Below are 19,893 nucleotides of genomic sequence, written 5' to 3'. Positions count from 1 at the left end.
TCTATGTGAAAACTTGCTTACTGTCTCCATAGCTCACAGTTTCCTTAGAACACATCTTCCATTCTGCCATGGCAGAGAAAGCTCTGGTTTTCTCAGAGAAGGTATTCCCTGGCAGAGGAGCAGTGTCAAGTCCTCTCACTCATTTCTCTACTAAATCTTTGCGTTTGAACTATGAGCATACTCGGTGCATGACTCCACGGAAGGGTGGGTGTTCACAGACAGGATTTTGTTCATAGTCTCCTTTCTCTTTGTGCATTTTCAATGGATAAGCCTTATGAGTCTCAAACACCTTCAGCAACTTGGAGACCCCCCTTCCTGTTCATGAGGATGAAGAGGCATAGACAGTGCTATATTTAATTCTGTCAGAATGCAAAAAGTGTCCAAGACTCCAGGTTTCTGATTTCTACAGCCATGTTGCTTCATCTTCCTTAGTCTGGAGATCCTTGGATATAGGCTGAGATAGTCAGATTATTACTTCATTAGATTAATGGAGGATCTATTCTGGTAAGTGAAGCCATCTACGCCTTTCCCACAAGAAAAGTACATACACTCGTAGGAATTTTGTCTCTAAGGCACCGTTATTCCAAACAAATAAGCAATAGCATGGCAGAAACGGAGGGATTCTATCAGCCCCACCTAATTCCTCTTTATTTATGCATTATTACTAGCATAGTGTGTGATGGGTACAGGTGCAAGCGTGCAGGTGCCATGGCACACATGTGGAAGTCAGAGGACCTATTTCAGGGAGTCAGTTCTCTCCCACCGTGGGTCCCAGAAATCGAGTCCAGGTCATCAATCAGGCATGCATGGCAAACTCTGTTACCCACGAGCCGTCTCACCGACCCACAGCAAAGCATGCTTCTCACATGCTTCGTGAAAATTGCAGGGCAAGGTTTAAGTGAAGCCTGGGCTTCCCTCATGAGACTCTTCCCATTTGCAGACGCACCCCACGCAAACTGCATTCCTGTCCAGTGTGGATCTTCACACTCACTGCTCCTATCAGCTGATGTTGCCGGAGGCGGTCGCCATCGTGTGCTCCCCAAAGCATAAAGAGTAAGTGTACGAGCGGGCTTCCGAGTCCACCATGCTGCGGTGCTTGGATGTGAGGCCCTTCAGCAAGAGACGGGCTGGGGCTAGTTCCTGTACACCTGTAGCTCCACGATCTGTTGTTGTTATCTTAAGTCTTTGCAAAAGTGAGCCTGCTAGTCTCCCTTCGCCTAGTGTGATAACAGTTGCCATTGACATCATGTTTCTACTGTTCTGTGTTCTATGAAAAAAAATTGACTAGCCTTCCCCAGTTACCTCCAAAGCTTTCCAAGTTTGGAATACAAATGTTATCTGGGAAAGAAGGACTTTATTCTTGAGCCAGATGTGAGTGGCCATGGCCCAGGAACATGGATTCAAGTTGCCCTGAGAAACATACTCCGCCACAGAAGTGATTGCATTCAATTCTGTTGTTTACAGAACAAAGCTAGTTAAAATCAAGACATGTACCAAACACATTGGCAGAAACAGCAGGTAGAATGGGTCTAGCAAAGCGGGCAGGCAACTGTACTGTCAGGATCAGATGTTGTCTGAGGACATTTGTAACTTCTCAAAGGCCTATGGAGAATATTTTCTAAAACTGTCATAGTCGTCAGCACAAAAGTGGGCAGGGAAGAGTTTTGAAGGAGACTGAAAATAGCTCTAGATAACCTGCCTCTCATCTACAGCATTCTAACCCTCCACACCAAGGAGTCCAGTCAACTGGGCTTGTATTGCAGATCTGTTAACATGGGAATGACTTTTCATTTTCTGGGGATTCAGCTTAAAAGTAGTTATAATCATAAGAATAAGACATTGTTTGAAGCCTGCCTCTACCTGCAAGCTGTTGGATCCCTGAGCACAGAGATCCAGCTTCTTCATCCTTCATCCTCGCCTGTCCTGGATGGGTGTGAAGGACACTAGAGAGTGTCTATGATGTGTTTATCACAGTGCCCACCACTGCCACCTACCTGCCTGATCATTGACATAAAGAACACTAACTTTACAGAAATTAGAACTATCTGCTAGGGTGGAGAACATGTGGATGACCTTTCCCATGGGGTCTCGGCAGTTTCCTTTTGGTCCCATTGGGTTCCTGTGGGTACTTACTTGGAGATCAATGTATCTAACAGTAGTCATGGTGTGGCTAATTGTGACAGTCACGGGGGATTCCTGGTTGGTGATTTTTTTCCTCCATCCCATTTGAGGAATGTGTGTGTTTGCGTCTTCCTGGTTGGTTTTTAACTTTGTGCCTCTTTTCCCCTTCATGTTTAGCACGGGCATTTTCAGGCTCACCAATGCCGGCATGCTTGAGGTCTCCACTTGTAAAAAGAAGGGCTTTCATCCTCACACCAAGGACCCCAGGCTGTTCAGTGTGAGTAGACATCCTGGATGATGGTTGTTGTTATTGTTGTTGAGACAGGGTCCATCTGTGTAGCTTTGAAACTCACTGTGCAGACCAGGCTGCCCTCAAACTCAGAAAGATCCCCCTGCCTCTGCCTCCTGAGAGCTGAGATGAAGACGTGCACCACAATGTCTGGCTCAGCAGCAGGGATTATTCTCACAGATGTTTATGTTAGGTTTACCCTACCCCAATTCAGCAACGTTTATAAAATTCAGAGAAAAAATAAGTAAGGAATTCTATATACCTTTCCTAAAGAAAACCATACATTAAACATTATTATGTAACACTTTTTTTTTCTTTTCTAGATATGCAACCATGTGTTAGTAAAAGACATCAAAACAACTGTGTTGGACCTGAGGTGACGTGCTCCAGATACACGAGCATCTGCACCCGATACCTGCCATGGATGTGTGTGACTGCTGAATTTCCTATGACGTTTCCAGAAGTGACTGATATTTTATATTTATATATTTTAGACCAAAACTTTGATATTTATTGTTCTTGCACATTTTGAAGTTTCCTTTTTGGGTTGCTGTGTCTCAAAGGAGGTCACATGCTGTTCAATCTATACCTATTAATGTACCCAAATAATATCCTCAGAAAATAAATTGGGTTGCAAATAACAATATACCTATTTGTAAAATTTTATTTAGATTTTATTTTTATATGTATTAATGATTTACCCACATATATATATGTGTGTGTGTGTGTGTGTGTGTGTGTGTGTGTGTACCATGTGCACCATGTGCATGCCTGGTGCCAACCAAGGTCAGAGCAGGGCTTTGGATCCTCTGGGACTTGAGTCAGTTGGCTGGAAGCCATCATGTGGGTGCTAGGAATTGAGCCTGGGGTTCCCTGCAAAACCAATGAGTATTCTTAATGGAGCCAACTCTCCAGCCCCAATATGTCTGGTATTTTTTTTTTAAAGTCATTGACTTCCCACGCTGGCAGGAAAGGTGAAGTGGGCAGTTCACCCGGAAGCAGCTACGTGTCTGAGACACTTGATCTCTTCCTCTGATGACTGGTGATAACACTTATCTACACATGGTCTTCAAGAAAAAATAGTGGTGACATGGGAAAGCCCTGTGTATGATGGGTGACATGACTGGTCCTTCTTCCTTTTAGTGTAAATACGTCTACTGCATGTTTTTCCGAGACAGATACTGGTCAAAGGAAGAGGGAAAGATGACCCAGGTGCATTATGAAGCTTTTAAAGAAGTTTCTCAGGGTTTTACAAAGTAGTTTCTTATTAAAAACAAACTCAAAAATTACACTTTCTTAAATACATATGGTTTGATATGCATTAAAATCAAATAATAGACAAGGCTTGATGCAAGTTAAAAGTCACACATGCATAGCCATGCGTAAGTGTAAGGTTTAAAACAAAATATATCATTTTAGTAAAACAGTATTGCTTGTCAAGTTTTAAATGCATGTAAAATTGTTTTTGTTTTCACCTATCAAGCTGCCATTATATGTATAAAGTAATATAATCACTCAACCAGTCATGAGGTCAGTGTATATTTTCATATTGGCCCTAATATATATTATTATATTTAATGTATGCATGTCCTATGCACTCTCAAATGCATCCTGTTTATATCATTTAAGTGGGGCTTCCTCCTGTTGAAGTGATTTTTATCCACTGCCTGGGAACTAGCCATTCTAATTGTGTCATGTCGTTTCTTGACCACTAGAGGGAGGCACTCCATATAACTACCTCCCATCTAATAGAAACAATTCACAGTGTTGATGATAGGCCAGTGCTAGGAATTAGGGTAGCACATGTCTGATTTATTTAAAAAAACACGAGTAACAAGTCGAAGCTTTGGGTAGGAATGATTTAGAAAGGAACCAAAGGCGCTGATCCACAAAACATTCACAGTCGTGCGCTAGAGACAGAGCAGGGAGGTGGCTTAGAAGCATTTGCGGTGCACGATGGAGGGACCAGCTTCGTCGTATTCCTGTTTGCTGATCCACATCTGCTGGAAGGTAGATAGAGACGCCAGAATGGAGCCGCCGATCCAGACGGAGTACTTGCGTTCTGGAGGGGCAATGATCTGTCAGGATAAGAAAAGGAGAGGGTCAGTGCCAGGAGCTAGTGCCTTGGGCTGGCCCTTCCAGCAAAATAGGGGCATTCTTCTCCAGCTGGGGAAAGAGTGATTCCCCGGTGAGCTCATTGATTTTTGTTTGTTTGTTTTGTTTTCATGCTACCTATGCCTAACCTAATTCCTTTATTCTTTCATAGGGTAAAAGCGAACTGGCCTTAGATAGAGTGAGGCCTTTGCATAAAAGTCCTGACAGTCTCCAGGGGAGGTTGGGGGGGGGAGGGGAGGCTGCGCCTAAGAGCTCAGCAGAACCTGCACTTACTGTAGAAGTCCTAGTGCTGTGTGCAGGGACCTTGCAAATGTTCCAGAACTTTCGTGCAAGTGGTCTACACCTGATTAAATTGACCACTGCTTTATAAAATCCCTACCAAAGGCACCAACACAGAGAGGGCTCCAAGTCCCCCTTCTGAGTGCTTCCTGCAGGGGCTGTCTTTATTCAGGGTTTCAGGCCAGGGTGTGATAGGCCACAGCAACTCAAACCCAGAGCTGCACTCCGGTCTTAGCTGCTTGGTGAAAGAAGTGTCCTGAAATTCTGGGTGTGGGTTTTCTTTCTGTTTGCCCACAAGCTCTGCTTCAACATCCATTTGTTTTTTCTTATTCACTGAGCTCTCACTGACAGCCCCATGCTAAGTGTTTTACAGGAATTAGCTTATTTGATTCCTATAGCGATTCTGAAGGCTAGGTATCTAGTGATTCTCACGTTACATACAAAGAAATAGGCTGAGGGACTGCTGGTAATGGCCACAAGTGGCTGGGTCAGTATCAGGTTTATTTTTAAAATTGGCCCCAACAGGAGTTTTGTTTTGAAGCTACAGATTTTCTTCCCCATGGTGGGGGGATTTGGTGATAATTTAAGATTTCCAGGAAGTTACACAGATGGTACAGGGACTTCCTGACATTACTCAGGCTCATTCCGTGAACTCATCATCTTGGTGTCCCCAATTATATTGCCTCTGACCATACGAGGCCCCCAAGTTTCACATCCATTTCCATTTTAAGGTTAGAGAATTGAGGCTTGTCTCAAGTCCTGTTGCATGCAGCCTGCCTAGTCTCAAACCCCAACTAAGTAGTTTCTGCAGCACACTCAGCCGCTCAGCCATCGGAGGGTGGGGGGATTCTAGCTGGTCAGACAGACATCCAAGAAGCACAAGCCCCAGGAAGCAGTGGCTCCCTCTCACCATGCTGTCCACCAGAAAGGCTTTCTCGGAGCCTGTTTTAAGGGGCATGTGTTTAAATCCAAATCACTCCCAACTCAGCCTCATCACCCTTGGAAACAACAAAGAACTTGTTAGGCTGCCTCACAAGCTGGTGGCTGCTCTAGAACTTTTTCTCCCCCTGCCTTCCGAGTCAGAGGGTCCTCGTGTGGTACCTTGATCTTCATGGTGCTGGGTGCAAGAGCCGTGATCTCCTTCTGCATCCGGTCAGCAATGCCCGGGTACATGGTGGTGCCTCCTGAAAGGACGTTGTTAGCATAGAGGTCCTTCCTGATGTCGATATCACACTTCATGATGCTGTTATAGGTGGTTTCATGGATACCAGCCGACTCCATCCCTGGAAAAGAGACACAGATCATAGTCCTTGGGTTCTGAGAAAAACTTGGGTTGAACATGGAAAACCGGGTTGGCACAACTGACTAATCTTCTCTTGGGTGAGGCTGGCTGGCATCAGGAACTAGAAACTACCATCCAAGAGACCTTGCTATGTTCCATGCCCTCCTGCCTCCTCCCAAGAGGAGGCTCAGCTGCAGCACTTCAAGGGTGAGGTTACAACATGCTAACATCAGTGTCTCCGCAGGGATTCTGCTACACATGGCTTGAACAAGGGGTTAGGCCTTCAGATGTTCCATAAAAGGGAGGGCCAGAGCCATTGATCAGAGCAGCCCCATCCCTCCCCAGCTGTTATTTTGGACCTCTAACACCCAAGATTGAATGGTGAATGGTGGGATCATTCAACTGGAAAAGTATTTCTCCTACTTAGATAATTTTTTTGTTTTGTCTTTTGAAAAAACAAAACAAAACAAAACCTGGTCTTCCTAGGTGTCCTTAACTGGTCCAGAACTTGTTATAGAACAAGTTGGCCTCAAGCCCATAGAGATCCATTTGCTTTTTCCTCTCCAACACTGGGATTAAAGGCAGTACTTCCATGCCCAGCTACCAAGATGCGTTTTATGGTAATCTTTGTATAGATCTGTTTTGAGAGAGGGCTGATTGTCTTGACTTCTGATGTGTGCTTTTTTTGTAATAAACCTCTAGGTGGCCCCCTCATCCTTCTTAGCACTGTCATCTGGTTACAAAAGTAGCAACACCACCTAATTAATTATTCCTTACTGATTGTAGCTAATTGTTGAAGGCTTGTTTTGAACAGGCACTGGGAAGAGGGTCCTATCCAACTCTGCTATAAAAATTCCAGCTACCCTACTAGGAGGAAACTGAGTCTCAGAGAGGTTAAGTGACATTCTCAAAATCCTGAAAATAGAGCCTAGTCTCAAGCACCTGGCCCCCAGCCTCCAAAGAGGATGCCTCTGCAAAACCCTCTGGTGACTGTGTCTTGCCTGTATGGAATAGGTTCCCTCTAGTTGTTCTGCCCCACCCCAGCATTCCCAAACTCAGAGCCCCAACCATCCCTGTGCTCCACTACATCCTAAACACAGATACCGTTCATCTTTTACACTGCATGCGGAGAGCATGTTTGTGGGAACCATGACTTAAGAGAGCTTTCCGAGGCAGTCAAGTGCTTTCTTGGACCCTGTGGTCTTTTCATTTTGGAAATGTGGCACTTTCCTTCCTGTGGAACTGCTTCTGTTTCTGAAGCCCTGATTGATTCATTTCTAGCTGCAAATGGGTACTGGTAGCCAGGGCTGGCTGAGTACAGAACAGGAAGGCTCCACGCCCCCAGTGCCTACCAATGAAAGATGGCTGGAAGAGGGTCTCCGGGCAACGGAAGCGTTCATTCCCAATGGTGATGACCTGCCCATCAGGCAGTTCGTAGCTCTTCTCCAGGGAAGAGGAGGAGGCGGCAGTGGCCATCTCGTTTTCAAAGTCTAGAGCTACATAGCACAACTTCTCCTTGATGTCACGGACAATCTCACGCTCAGCTGTGAAACACACACAAACACTGTACATGTTAGGGTTTGCACGGGGGCTAAAACCTACCCACCCCCTGTCACTCTTTGCTGAACCAGCTCCTTAGAAGACTCAGGGTTTTCGAAATGCCTCAAAGATCTTTGCTTCCCTTCCCAGTTCTGTAATGGCTCAATCTTTGACACATTCTTTACTTTTGAAAATGAAGCAGAGCCGGGCGGTGGTGGTGGACACCTTTAATCCCAGCACTCGGGAGGCAGAAGCAGGCGGATCTCTATGAATTCAAGGCCAGCCTGGTCTACAAGAGCTAGTTCCAGGACAAGCTCCAAAGCTACAGAGAAACCCTGTCTCGAAAAACAAACAAACAAACAAAAATGAAGTGGATGGTAGCTCAAGCCAGCTCTAGTTCCGGTGGGACGTACGGAAAAAAATATGGAAAAGGAGGCTGCCTACTACTCAGGCTCCAGTGCCTTAAGCTTCCAAGGCCCCAGTTCCACCTGTTTCCTGGGAGTCTGAGTGGTGTTTTGGGGGACAAGAATAGACTGAATTCAACATCACATTGGAAAAGAAGATTACAATGTCTGTCAGGGTTCAAACATGGAGCCTAGAATTGGCTGCAAGTAGTCCAGAAACCTTAAATTTGGACAGGTCCCAATTTGTAAAGATTCATGCAATTAGAGAGACATGGTCACTTAGAGCATGCTAGTAGTTCTCGCTGTCCCAGCTCTGGCCTCTTGTGAAGGGAGTGTGCAGCACCAGCTTTTGTGCAACACACACATACACTCACTGCCTGCTAGGCCTGTGCTAAAAATAGCGAATAATTATTGAGCACTGACTCTTGGCCGAGCGTTCTGCGGGCATTGCAGAATTTCGTATTCTTAGCAGTCACTGGAGGCAGAATCTCTGACATTTCACAGATAAGAGGACAACAGCTTGGCAAAGCTGATTAGAGTTCAAGGTCACATGGCTAGAGGGTAAGAAGTCTGTGCATTCAGGTGCACCTGTGTGGATGGCAGAAGGCAAGTAACTCTTGCTGACCAGTTATCTCCTTTCCCTGCGGCTCCAGCAATTGTCCTTAGGTTGTCACGTTGGCACAACAAGCGGTCTTACCAGCTGAGCCGTCTCTCTAGCTCCATGACCCCTTTTGAGTGACAGCACTTGTTCCACTAAGTGACTGTGAGCAGCATGCTGCCTCCCACCCTCTTGCCTTGATGTCCCCTGGGCCTCACCAGTAGTCACAAAGGAATAGCCACGTTCGGTCAGGATCTTCATGAGGTAGTCAGTGAGATCTCGGCCAGCCAAGTCCAAACGCATGATGGCATGGGGCAGAGCATAGCCCTCATAGATGGGGACGTTGTGAGTAACACCATCTCCAGAGTCCAGCACAATACCTAGGGGATCATTGACGGTGCTGTTAAGTCACTGCCGCAGCTGGTGTGCTGTTACTTGCTGTTCTACTACACAGAAGACTACAAGAAGCAGTAATTCCTTAGCCTCTTATATGAGAGGAAGAAAGAACATGGTAATGGTGAGGTAAGATTAGAGAGTGCTTGGGGAAGATAGGAAGAGGAAGGAGGAAGCCCCTAAACACTTCTTGCTAAAGAAGTGGGGCCTAGGGCTGATTTTGAAAAAAAAAAAAACAAAGTGTTTTTTCTTGTTGTTGTTTTGTTTTGATTTTAGAGCAGGGACCATCTCTGTCCATGTTTATTTACTTCTCATCCATCACAACCCGGAGGTTGTAACCATCAAATCTCACCTTTTCTGGTGGATTCACTGGACTAAGGTTCCCATTCCCCTGGCTACCTACCAGTTGTACGTCCAGAGGCGTAGAGGGACAGCACAGCCTGAATAGCCACATACATGGCAGGGACATTGAAGGTCTCAAACATAATCTGCAAAGGAATCCAAACAGTTAAGTAGATGATGCCATTAGTCTTACAAAGAGCATGTCAGGGCATACCCCCTTGCCTGATACAGATCCTCTAGACACATAAGACCGAAGGAAAAAAGGCCAAGGCAGAGCTGGTTCCACAAGTAAGAAAAATGAAGGTGGCAATAGACAGGACCATCACACTGGTGACCCAATGAGACAGGAAAGAACCAGCAGGATGAACACAAGACCAGGCATGGTGGGGAGTGGCAGGCTCTAGTCTTGGTCCTGAATTAGATAGGACAGGATTTACTAAGTGTTCACTCTTTCCTTATTTCTCAAACATAAAGGGAGGAGGGTTGTGGAATAACTGAGCACTGAGAGAGACTCTAATTTTTATGCAACTGTGGGTCAGTGCCAGCCCTGGAAATGAGACCCCATGGATAGAATAGGAGATGCCATGATCTTGGCTACTCATTAGTCCATGTGGTTTGGGGTCAAAATTAAAATCAGAACTCCCTAGGCACCTCCTGTTCAGAAGTCCTCAGCCTCCATTTTAGTAACACTCTCTAGTGCATGAACCTGAAGGAATGTCCGAAGTTTCTAGAAACCTATAGTTTTCAGTCATTTCTGTGCCTCAACATAATTCACGAGATGGTAACTTTCCTAAAACTACGGCTTCTAGACAGGTAGTGTGATTCTCAGAGCAGCTGATGTCCTGGTGTGCACACCAAGTGCTCTTACAAAAAGGGAGGCCCTGGGCTGTATGGGCTTATGATTTCTCGGCAGGAAAAGCCATGGGTCAACTCCAGGCACTGCCGCTCCTAACATGGTGACGTTAGGAAAATCACTCAGTGCACCTCTTGCCTTAATTTCGTCATTGAAGTTATTGGGATGAAAGCTCCTGCTTCATGAGGGGTTAGAGCGCATGTGAAACACCCCCGTGCTTGGCCAGGGCCTGGATGGAACGGACATTAGATGCTCTCATTTTACAGCGCATCCACACCAGAACTCTCGAGAGCTAGTTCCCTGGGCGGTCTCATGCTGTAGGCTCTCAAGTGTCACACAGACAATAGCGACAGTAACTCCCGCTACCTGTTGGATGTTTATCATGCCACCCACCATGATACGTATCTTTTTGCATCATTAGTCTGCATATCTATCCCTTGAAAAATAATTAATATTCCCAACAAACAAAGAAGCTGGGGCTCTCAGAAATTACTTTCAGTGGCTTTCAGTGGCAAATTCAGTTCCTACTATATTATATTGCATTTTGAAATGGCTTTTCAGAAGATTCTAACCCTAAATATGTTCCCTTCTTAATTAAACCTTTAAACTTTTTTTTTCTTGCCATTTGAGACAAAATGGTCTAGATTTTGTGCAGTAAGGATGTAAGCATTGTCATGACCCCTGGCCTTGGGGGGGGGGTCTCCAGGTGGTCAGTCTGTGAACTGCCAGCTAGGGCCTTTTATCTGCCATGCTCAAGTTTTATTCTAGTTAGCCTTATCCCCAATCCAACAGTGTTGTGTTCTGGAACAAATATTACCTGGGTCATTTTCTCGCGGTTGGCCTTGGGGTTCAGTGGTGCCTCCGTCAGCAGGGTGGGGTGCTCTTCAGGGGCCACACGAAGTTCATTATAGAAGGAGTGGTGCCAGATCTAGAGAGGAGGGGTAGGATAAAGAGTGGGGTGCTGTAGTGGGCCACTGAAGGGCCTTCCTCAAAAGGAAGCGGAATGTGCAGACCAAAACTAGCATCGGGTGAAATGAGCAAGACCTCATCTATCTGTGAAGACTCGGAGGCCCAGACGGTATGAACCGAATGCACAAGGCTGCACACCAATTAAGGGACTACTCAAAACCAGGGGTGTGTGTGTGTGTGTGTGTGTGACAGGAGGGTGTTGTGGTCAAGTACATAGGCTCTGTAGTCAAGGGAAGATTCAGACCGCAGCTGGGCCACTTCCTGTTTGTGTGAACTAGCAAGTTCCCAGCTCCACTGGTAAGTGAAGGAGAAAATAAACAGCATGTACTTCACTGGTTCTGTTGTGAGCTGCATAAGATAACACTAGAGTAACTAGTCAGCCCAGAGGCTAAACAGGTTCATTCATTATTCAGCTACATTGTCTTTACCCATGACTTCCTTTAGTTTATTCATGGGGAATTGATTTAGGATAATAAAGAAAAGGACAAATAACTGTGCATATAGATGAAGGCGACTCACCTGAAAACCCAATTACCATCTCTAATGCTTTTAGAGACTGTTCTTGGCGTGTGTGTGTGTGTGTGTGTGTGTGTGTGTGTGCAGTTGTGTGTAGGTGTGTGCAGGTGTGTGCAGGTAGAGAAAAGGGCTTCACCTCTGTTTCCCTCAGCATCTTCACCTTCCAGGGACCGTAAAGCAGCCTCTGCAGGAACAGTCTAGACTTTCCTTTCCGGGGGCAGACAAAAGCCTTAGGCATTTCCCCAGGACCCTACACCAACCTGTATATAGTGTTTTTGCATGAATGTATTTTTGACAAAAGTTCATTGGCTTTATAGTTAAGCAATGTCTTTAATTTCCGGATTTTAGAAAGAATGCATTATTATGGAAAGGGCTAAAATAATTTGCCTTTTAAGGAAGGGTTGCTGTCCACCAGCCTTGGGAACATAAGATTTACCCAAGGGTAAACAAGCATGGCTGATGACAGTTTGCAGACCAACGAAAGTAAAACCAACTTGAAAGACCTTGTCACGATTCAAGTTTCCTGCTTTTGGTTTTGTGGTTTCCAGCGAAGAAAGGGACTCTGGCAAGTCCTGTCCCTTGGCGGGCGGGGGGGGGGGGGGGGGGGGGGGGGGATGAGGATGAAAGGAAGAAAGGGCAGGGTTGAGTAAGTTTGGAAAACCATCTTCATAATTCATCAGTACAGTAAAGATCAGTGGGCGACTATTCCTTATTCCCTTCACTTCATTCTACCCAATAGATAATCAATTGAAAATGAAAGGAAAAACAGAGTGCTCAAGAATCTTGGTCTTCTATAACACACCATGGTTAAACTGGTTGTAAAAAAAATCCATCCTTTCTCACTCCCTTTCTCCAGAGAAAGCTCTGACTTTAAATGCCAGGAATGCAGAGATTTGGGTTTTGTTTGTTTGTTTGTTTGTTTTGTTTTTGTTTTCCCATTCCAATACTCTCTTTCCCAGGTCATCCCTGCTGCCTTGCTCTTGGCTCCGTGAAGAGATGCCCGAAGGACCCTTTTCCACTGGTGACACTGCCGCCTGCATGGTACAAACTGCAATTGCACCAAGTCCACAATCAAGAGAAAAGCTAAGGATGCCGCCCTTGCAAAGAAAGGAACGTGTACACATAATAAGCAAGACACTTTAGCAGCATTATGTGTAGGATTTATTTTTAAATGATACATGTGAGCATGTGTGTGTGAGTATATGTGTTTGGGGGTTCGAGAAGCTAATAAATACATAAATAAGAAGCAGAAATTGCAGTTCTAATACGTTCTGCTGTATTTTAAAAATTATGTTCCCTTCTTATTGTTCCTTTTGCTTTTTTTGCTACTAGTATTTCTAAAATGTCTAATAACAATCTTTATAATCCTTGTATTTGACTTGCTTCCCATTCACTTTCACAATGGTCTGGGAGCTAAGGTCTTGCTCAATGTGACACAGAACGAGAACTTTAAAATATTCATTTAAAAAAATTTTCTGTCACGATTGCACTTAAATATGTTCAGGGAAATTCAGGAATGTACCAAATGTACTCTGATCTCCTCTTTTCAATTTTGAAAATTAAAAAAAAAGCTGCCTAAGGACAGTTAACAATAAACTTTCAAGAATGGGCTGCCTAAGGGTCTTCCCAGAATTCTAGCTCTAGACACCTGTCGCTCTGGGGACACCTGTCCTCACAGGCCATCCAAAGAGTATGGAAGAAAATCAGTCCCACGTTAGCAAAGGGCTGCTCCCACCTACAGAACCGTCTCCCACCGGTTTTTGAACAGCAATAGCCAAGAAATTCATTTTCAGAATGAAGTACATCAAGATTCTTTTCAATGACTAATAATCCAAAAGTTAAACAATAGCAAACAGCATCGCAGCCGAGCTATGCTGGCCAGCTGTCTTCCACAGCAGCCCTGTGCGGCAGCCTGCAGAAAGGTTTCGGTACCTTTTCCATGTCATCCCAGTTGGTGATGATTCCGTGCTCTATCGGGTACTTCAAGGTCAGGATCCCTCTTTTGCTCTGTGCTTCATCGCCCACGTAGCTGTCTTTCTGTCCCATTCCCACCATCACTCCCTAAAACGGTTCAACACACCACAAGTCAGTGCCTTCCCGAAACATGTAACCTGACGATTTCTCTGACAGCGAACGGGATATAAAGTTATACTTAGTAACAGTGTTCCCTTTCATCTAATAGGATTTCTGCTGCTGCCGCTACTGCAGGAAGGACAATAGTCATGGCGGCTGTATTTCGATAGTGTACATGAGAAAATAAAAGACTTTTAAAACTATATTATAATTATATATTATATATAACATACAACAGATAACTGGACATTACATATTATACGTATTATATGTATAATATATATAATAAATGTATATATAATAAAATATATATAATATGCCAGATAATCTTTCTGCTTGATATGTGAAGTTGACATCTATTCCTGGACATCAATCATCACCAGTACAGGGACAAGGGCAGGAACGAGAGAGAGAGAGAGAGAGAGAGAGAGAGAGAGAGAGAGAGACCGCCTTACACCACTAGGTTATATCCCAGTCTTTTCACAAGGTGGTGTAAACTCTGGACAGAAAGCACCTGGGAATCAATGGATACATGTAGACACAGACAGGTCTGACAACTGTTGGATACATGTAGAGACAGAGAGATCGAGCCTATCTATAGTCCTGTTCTCTCCCTATTCGATGAGAATTTGTCTCACCTGATGCCTGGGACGTCCCACGATGGATGGGAAAACAGCCCTGGGAGCGTCGTCACCAGCAAAGCCAGCTTTGCAGAGCCCAGAACCATTGTCACACACCAGAGCGGTGCTGTCCTCCTCTTCACACATAGCTGGAGCAGCTTCACAGGGTTCTACAGAGACAGGGAGGAAGCAGCCCTTGCTGTATCCGGAGCTCACCATCACTCCGGCCCTCAGACAGGGTTCTTGGCCCTTTTGTGTTATTCTAGCTGGAAGCTCTCCCCAAATCTCAGCTAACACACCCTTTATCTTGAAATGCTTTCACTAGGCTGTAAAGCCTTTGATGAGCTCCAACTCTGACTTCCAGGTTAACAGTACAGGCCCTCAGCACAAGGACTGGCGTGTCACAGGCTCCTCTAACACTCTCAAGCTGGCCAGGACACATAAAGAGAGGACAAACTGCACAGATAGAGCTCCGGAGTAAGAGAACGGGGTTCCCCGGGGTTTAGCACATGCTGGAAAAATAGCCAGTTTTATTTGTCTATATCAAACCAAACTCACAGTTTTTTCTAAATATGCTATTTTTTTTAAAAAGGTAGATTTTTACAGAAAGGACAATATTTGTCAATTTGAAAATGTTAAACTATTTGCTCATTTTAAATGTTTAAAAGACAGTTCTTTTGGCTCTGAAGCTTTGCACATTTCGGGGAGACATTAAACACAAACAAGCTGTGTGAGGCGATGCACTTGGGAGCTGAGGAAGGTGGATCACACATTTGAGGCCAACAGGAACTGCTCTAATATAGAAATCTGAATTTAGAAACTCTGATATAGAAACACCAAGAGGGTGTTTGAAATTTAAGGAGTTACAGCATTTCTTCCTTAATTAAAGTCATTGTTAAGTTGAAAATTTAACAGTATGCTAACAGCTAATTTTACGTAAGAATAATAAGCTAGGGAAAGTAGCATAATATGACCACAATAAGATGTGGGGTTTTGTTTGTTTGTTTGCAGAAAGCTTACTTATTCTCACCAAGGTGTTTACTGGGATTCTTTTGAAGTGGATTTTGTAGTTTTGTAGAAGTCTTTATTTTCTTCCCTGAGTTCTGGCCTATCTTCTAAATTTGATCAATTGAGAATATACTCCCTTGGTTTTAAAACAAAATTTTAAGTAACTGGCATTTAAGCTTGGGTTTTTGAAAGCTTGGAAGGATATTCAGAATTTTGCAGATGGATACCATTATGGAACTATTGCCATTATCCAGAAGTGTTGTTTGTCATTTTGTGTTCCTTAACACTGCCCTCAGGATTGGAATGAGATTCTCAGCGTGGATTCCCCTCGTGAGAATGGAAAACAGGACTTGTTCAAGATTTCTTTCTTGCTTTCTCCTTTTCTTTCAGATGCTACCTTTTTGGTAGTCAATGAGGAGTTGGAAGACAGTTTGTAAATACAAAGAGACCCAGGTCGAAGTGCCTTGACTAACAGAGGCAGCCACCAGCAAGGACCAGCAGGGGGTCTGTGCATATACTAAGCCTGTTTTCCCCACTGAGCAGCAGGTCTACAAATAAGATAAACCACTTAGAATTAGGAAGCTCTCTCAAAATGAGGAAGGATAAACCACCTAAACTTTTTGTCGGATAGAGATGACTTTAATATAATCAGAAAAATAAGTTGCTTGGCACCTCCCCCCAAAAAAATGGAAAAAAAAATACTACATAAATTCAGGAAAGATGTATTTATGTTTCACCCAAAAATGTGCAGAAAATCTTTCTTAATAAATCCCGAAAGGAGCACTGTCACTAGAAAAGAAGTCAGCGCGTTCCCAGAGAAACTGCTGCAGTGATTTACAGCTCTTATCTAACCTGAATGAGTGGCTCAGGGCGAAGCCGAGCATTTCCTAATTAGGTAAAACACACAGGCTTCAGCGACTGCTTTTGGAACTGCACCCGGGTCAGGGAGTTCGGTGCAGCACAGTGGAGTGCATCTCGTGCCAAAACTGAATTGTCAGGGAGGGGTGGGGAGGGGAGGAGGCAAGGACAGTACCATTCCCGGCTGGTGGGTCTCAAGACACAAACCATATTTAGTCATGAATCATAAAATGGGAGGAAAATCTTACTGAGAAAACCGCATTCCCGGCTTTAGCTATCAAACCCCGAGTTACAGGGGTTCGCCTCGGGTGGCAAGGCTGACTCCACAGAGGTGCTGCTTGCCAAGGCAGAGGGACCCTTGGGGCAGAGAGATGCAAAGCAGTCCTCCCCTGGATGAGACACTTCCTCCTTTCTTTGCAGAGAGTACAGAAGCTGTGCTAGGCTACAAATGAGCAATGACACAGGTCTGAACAGCAAGGACACCAGCACACTCACAAGATACACATTTCCAACACACGACGCCACGTTAGAGCCACGGAGACCCAGAAGCAGTGAATACGTTCAGCAGAAACCAGAGGGCTGGACGCCCCAGTTCACTCCTGACAACCACTTCCAGTTACCCCAGTTGCACTAGAAGTACAGTCTCCCATCTAAGTAGGAACCATAGACAAATCCAAGCTTCCAATCCCAGCAGAAATAAACACATAATTTGCCATATTCAGCTAGACTTCACCGCTTGAGTAGGCGGCAGTACCTGGACAGTCAATCAGTTTAGTATAAACAGGTTTTTCAGGTGACATGCATAAACAAAATTTCAGTTCTCTCCATAAACTCCTCCACTAAATCAAATTTCATTTTAGCTCAATTCGAATGTAAACTCATGCAAGCTCAAAAGCTACACCCACTTTAATAGTATAAATGTTCATTCAAAAACTGCAGAATGTGAGAGTCGTCCAGAGGGGCACAGACACTGTCTGGTTACACTGAGCCTTAAGAGTCCAAGAAATCTCTCAGTCACACCCCTGGGCTGGTGCCACTTACCCTGATAGTGACTGGCTGGGCTTCTCCACTCTGGGTGGGTGGTGTCTGGGGAAGCTGGATGCTGAAGGGTTATATAGCCCCTTAGTCCGATCCCCTCCCACTTGCTTCCCAAACAAGGAGCAGAGACAGGCTGGAGCTGGCCGTTCACTCTAACACAACCATATAGGGACCTCAGCACAAAACTCTCTAATCTGGGTGGCCAGAGGCCTGGGTCTCTTCCACAGCATTCCTCTGCTCTGCTCCTGCGACAGGAGGCAGCTCAGCTGCTCTTGGGGGGGGGGGGGGGGGCATAAGCATCCTGAGCCCTCAGAACAACTGCTGAACCGCCCAGACAGTGGGTTAGTGTCCTGCAACAGATGCAGGCATGGTTTGCACATTCCTCAGAAGAAACCAGCCTACTGTTAAGCTGGCCTTTCTGGACCATTTGCTAAGGAACTGAGATCAGGAAGGGCCTGCCTCTGACTAGCTGGGAGTTTACAGCAACACTCTCACAAAAGACACAGTGGGCACTCCTAAATATGGAGAGGGGCGATCATTTTATGGTAGTCACAGTTTATCCATTGAGGCTGCGTGTAGCACTAAGGAAAAGAGGAGGTGAAGACAGGATGTAGACAGGATGAGCCTGTCTGTGTTGCCTAAAGAGGAGCTGAGAAGTCAGCATCACTCAAACTGCTTTAGCCCTCAGGTGCAGTCCAGGCTGCTGCTTTGTCACTGGCCCTTGACTGCCTGAATAAGAACAGTCCTTTGGCTGTGGAGGTGGCCTGTCACCCTGTCATACAAAATCACTTGTAAAAGAAAGTTGAAACGTTGAAATGAAGCCTGCTGATCTTCCTCCCTGCCTCTGAGCCCATTGGACAGAAGTAGAGATCAGGTGACCCTTCCATTCTTTAGGGACATCAGCTCTTGGGCTTCAATGGACAGAGTCAATCATTTTACGTTTCTGTATCCCGCCCCCCTCAAGCCAAAATTCTAATTCCATTCATGATAAAAATATTTTTTATGGATTCTATGAGTGCTTCCGAACTGTTCACATATTAGGAAATCTCCAGGGTGAATGACAGCGACTGTCCTCTCAGACAACCAGGTCTTGTGTGTTTGATTTATGCTGTCCACATGCATGCATGCATATTTGTCTTTGAGAAACTGCGCTGCTGGTTCTTAGAAGAGTTTGCATAGTTGCTAGATAATGATGGGATGCCTCTGTGTTGCTTGAGAGATTTCTACCCTGTTTCTTGTCCCTATCAACTAGGGAATACAATTGTCAGACTGCTCAAGTATAGAGACCGTATCATGTGACTCGGCATGGGACACTTAGGATCAACCCGATGGCTTTCATCACAGGCATCACAGAAAGCTTACATTTTCTACATTTTCTCTAGTTTACTCCCTGACATGGATGTCTGTGATGATGTTTAGTTTCATGAGTGAATGGTGTCTTGATTACTTTATGAGACAGCCACTCCTTTAAAGGCGAAGAAAAAAAAAGCTTTGATAATCTTATATTTTTTTTGTTTATGGTGGTTGTATTTGTCAGTAATCAGAATATTATGACATAAAAAAGAGAAATTATAATATAACTCAAGGTTTAGCTTTATTTTTAAAAATTTTAAAAAACACACACACAATCTGAAGTAACCAAAAAGGATCTGGAACTGGAAATCAATTTCTGAGCAAGCAATCGATGGTCTCACTGGGTGAGTTTGAGATTTTATATCCAACTCAAGCCTCTAACGTGAGAAAAAGCTCCCTGGACCAGTGTGTGAGCTGTATACAAGGGGAGTTCTACTAGAGAGCTTAGATAACTCCCGGGGTTGACAGCCATGAATTCTGGGAGTTATGGACTGCTTAGGGAAAGAGTAACATCCGGCCACTTGGATGCAGTTCAGGGAAACTATAAAATATATCCAAGCTATAGGCACACACCCAAGAGTTTTCTCTAGCTGTATTACTCTACAGACATCACATGGCATCTTGGTAATGTGACCTAGTGATGATTTACTGTACAACTCTTGAGAATGGGAGACCATATTCCTCCTCACTGGGAACCAATCCAGAGCTGAGTTAGCATGGTACTCACTAACATTGAGGAGAATGTTTAGTATCAACAATGCTGATGCAATAGTCACTAACCACATGCAACTATTGACCACTGAAGTGTGTAGAATTGACATTTTCATTTAATCTTTGTTTTGGTGTGTGTGTGTAGGGTGTGCATGCTTTTGTGTATACATATTTCCATGTGAGTGGGCACATGTGTGTGCATTTGTGTGTCTGTGAAAGCCAGAGGTTGATAGTGTATGTATTCCTTGATTGTTTCCACATGATTTATTAGACAGGCTCTCTAACTTGAACCCAGAACTCACTGACCCCGCTTGACTCACTGGCTGGCTTGCTCTAGGTAGCCCATACCCACCAGGATTTTACATGGGTGCTGGGGATCAGAATTCCAGTCCTGATGTTTGTACAGCATTCATTTTACTCATTTGGAGCATCTCTCTTGCTCTTATTTCATTTAATCTTAGCTAAATTTCTGTTCACATAGACTGCCATATTAGAATTCCCAGATATAGTGAGTTTACCACTAAGCTGTGCA

At 44.6% G+C, this 19,893-nt stretch overlaps 2 protein-coding genes across 2 annotated transcripts in view; one reads left to right on the top strand and one right to left on the bottom strand.

The window, feature by feature from the left end:
* Stambpl1 (STAM binding protein like 1) overlaps nucleotides 1-3,046 on the top strand; it is a 45,870-nt gene extending 42,824 nt beyond the window's left edge. Inside the window, exons 9-11 of the mRNA XM_041661509.1 lie at nucleotides 941-1,053; nucleotides 2,299-2,398; nucleotides 2,734-3,046. Of these exons, the coding sequence (XP_041517443.1) occupies nucleotides 941-1,053; nucleotides 2,299-2,398; nucleotides 2,734-2,790 (270 nt within the window). The 3' untranslated portion in view covers nucleotides 2,791-3,046. The remainder of the gene's footprint in view (nucleotides 1-940; nucleotides 1,054-2,298; nucleotides 2,399-2,733) is intronic.
* A 1,158-nt stretch (nucleotides 3,047-4,204) lies between these two features.
* On the bottom strand, nucleotides 4,205-17,344 carry Acta2 (actin alpha 2, smooth muscle). Its single transcript, XM_041660990.1, has 9 exons — nucleotides 17,301-17,344; nucleotides 14,412-14,563; nucleotides 13,633-13,761; nucleotides 11,033-11,143; nucleotides 9,424-9,508; nucleotides 8,846-9,007; nucleotides 7,439-7,630; nucleotides 5,906-6,087; nucleotides 4,205-4,488 (listed from the first exon to the last, which is right to left on the bottom strand). The coding sequence occupies exons 2-9, from the start codon at nucleotides 14,538-14,540 to the stop codon at nucleotides 4,345-4,347; spliced, it is 1,134 nt and encodes a 377-aa protein (XP_041516924.1). The 5' UTR covers nucleotides 14,541-14,563; nucleotides 17,301-17,344; the 3' UTR covers nucleotides 4,205-4,344.
* Nucleotides 17,345-19,893: the final 2,549 nt, after the last annotated feature.

The sequence above is a fragment of the Microtus oregoni genome, unplaced genomic scaffold (genome assembly GCF_018167655.1).
Source record: "Microtus oregoni isolate MIOR12 unplaced genomic scaffold, Mior012 000012F_ref0000307, whole genome shotgun sequence".
Lineage (NCBI taxonomy): Eukaryota > Metazoa > Chordata > Mammalia > Rodentia > Cricetidae > Microtus > Microtus oregoni.
Note: the sequence above shows the minus strand (reverse complement) of the source record. Positions and strands in the feature narration are given on the sequence as shown.